General features: G+C 36.0%; 1 protein-coding gene across 1 annotated transcript; it reads right to left on the bottom strand.

Moving 5' to 3' along the window:
* Positions 1–251: 251 nt before the first annotated feature.
* On the bottom strand, positions 252–1559 carry LOC118205551 (uncharacterized protein F54H12.2-like). The gene is made up of 2 exons (XM_035377840.2): positions 1007–1559; positions 252–919 (listed from the first exon to the last, which is right to left on the bottom strand). Exons 1-2 carry the CDS (start codon positions 1557–1559, stop codon positions 252–254), a joined length of 1221 nt encoding a protein of 406 aa, XP_035233731.2.
* Positions 1560–2608: the final 1049 nt, after the last annotated feature.

Raw genomic sequence — 2608 nt, 5'->3', positions numbered from 1 at the left:
GCTATCAGTCCAGGAAAATAGGATGGGTCATGTCCATAGGAATCGAAAAATTCTAAATGCTGTGGGGATGAAATGTAAAAGGCTAACCAGTGACTACCGGATTCAGATGCACGATCTACATTAGCTGTAAAGCAACTTGGATATTTCTTGATCTCGATAGGGAGTCGATCACTTGCAAAAACTCCCAGAAATACTTTTCGTGTCTTTGCATTCTGAGAGAGTGCTCTATTTATTTCAAGGCTGTCCATTGCTTAATTAGCAAAATCGCATAGTACATGACGAGATTTTGTTATTTCAATCACGTTTTGAAATTCTGCATAGACTAGCACCGAGAGAGTCACAGAGAGAGCTTTAGCAAATTTAATTTCTACTCGCAAATTACCTTGATGCTGTAAGTTAAAATGAAATCCATCACACATATCTGGAGTTAAATCGAAAGCATATAACACATGTCCTTTCACAAATTCTTCTCGAGATAAATAGATGCCTTTGTCGCGATTAAATCCAGAAAATAAACTGTGGTAAGCACGCACATAATGATTAGATTCGAAATCAAGGTCCATTGGTTTACATGGAACGGGTTGTCCATCTACATAAATCGATATAAAGTTGACATGATGATGGGCAAACAGAAAGGGATTCATTGAATATTGTCCATTCATTGCAGCATTTTCTACACAAGTAATAATGACTCGCTTGGGCATCAACCCTAAAAATACATTATCTTGCATAAAAGACCAATTTCCCTTAGATACTGAATATGTTTTGCATAATACTCGATCTATAGGGTATTTAGCAGAACTTTTTTCCAACGCTTTTACATGTCCGAGAGAGACTCCAGGGTTTACTTTTACTTTTCTGATAAACAAAGAAGCATGATCCAAGATCACTTTATAATCGGCATCTTTCTCAGTAGAAACTAGACAGAAAGCAGATTTACTACGCACCATTTTAATTTTCACATCAACTAAATTTAACATGAGTCGATTTTGTTGAAAAATGTCACAATGTAATTGTCCTATCAAATCCACACTTTGACTGTTTTTTATAAGTTCACCGCGAGCTTTTAGTCCAGCATCCGCATCTTGAGCTAAGACATCTATTTTATTAGGTGAAGTGTCTTGGAAAAATCCTTCGCAGGTGAGTAAACTTTTCTTTGCATCTTCCCCATAATTCAATAATGTTTCGATGAAGGCTCTATAGGGATAGGTATTTGTCGCAGATGAAATGTTTCTTTCATTTAAACTTACATCTACTTGCGAAAAGAGAGAATGTAAAAATAAATTTACAGGGGCAACCGGTTCTTTGTCTGTTAAACTGGATCCGTCTGCCTTAACTACTTTAACTTTCACGTGTATATAAGAAGCAGCTAGATCAATATAGTCTTCACCACTGCCAGAAATATTAAATTCGATAGGTCCTCCATCTCGTATATTTGCGAGAGGGTGATATTCCACAAACTGTCCTTTTTCTATAGCTGTTTGCGTAGGAGGAATGGTAAATAAATCTAATTCAGATTTGACGCAAACGGGAGAGTCTCGATGTATATACGAAGTCATACTTTTTTTTTTTTTTAAGAGAAAATATCCTGTGCTTTCACCTTCTTTGATCGGTGAGAAATGGTACGCTTTTTCCTACGTTTCTGCTTTTTATTGACTCGTCTAGAACCAATCATATTCTTCACTTTAGTATCAGCTTTATCCGTTAATATATTTCCGGCTTCTTTCAGTCGACGCTTAGCAGCCTCTTTTACATCTTGTCCTTGTGATACATCATTTAACAAATTCAGTCCACTATGCCATACTTGTTTTCCAATTGCTTTGGCTCCTGATTTAATAAGAGGTACGGCAGCGCGAAAGAAGGATCTGAATAGACCCCCTAATCCGTATCCTCTCTGATAAAGATTACCTTGATAATAATTCAATCCATGTCCTGTTTGTTGTACATAATAATCTTCAAAAGATTTTTGACAACACTGATAAGGTACATACATTATGACAAGTATTTTTGACGGAAATGAAGTTTCACGTATGACCTTCCTCGTTCAAATGGCGTAAATGCTCCCATATGCGTTCTTATATCGATTTCCAAAGTGTCTATCATTTTCCGATTCACAGGTAAATAATGAGGTCTATCAAATAGTGCACTCACCACTTCTCCATCGCTACCAGTTACTCTTACAATTCGAAGTAGAGGAGCTAAAACATCTCCTACGATTTGAGGTTCTACAATATCCGTATATATCATTAATACACGATAATGTGCACAGGGGTCGGCTGCAAAAGGACTTTCTACAACAGTTTCGGAACTATCATCTGTAGATGTAATTTCCATAGGTTCAAAACCTAACATTTGTGCTAACCCATCATGTAAAATCACTTTAGCGTTATTTTTCACTTTGATTTTCACTCGTTTTGTTACTGGGTTATAATTAAAAATTATTTTGTTTTGATGTTCTTTAATATAAATAGCTTTTAAAATATCAGGTACTGTTTCATAACATCCTGGAGGTAATCTACGACCTAACATTTCACCATCTTTCTCTAAAACAAATCCAATTAAGTTATTGTCTGCATTCACATTGTGCCATGTGTGCGGATATAGCAAT

The sequence above is a fragment of the Stegodyphus dumicola genome, chromosome 9, assembly GCF_044657685.1.
Source record: "Stegodyphus dumicola isolate Sdum_Otavi_A_Nest chromosome 9, ASM4465768v1".
In the NCBI taxonomy this organism is placed as follows: Eukaryota; Metazoa; Arthropoda; class Arachnida; order Araneae; family Eresidae; genus Stegodyphus; species Stegodyphus dumicola.
Note: the sequence above shows the minus strand (reverse complement) of the source record. Positions and strands in the feature narration are given on the sequence as shown.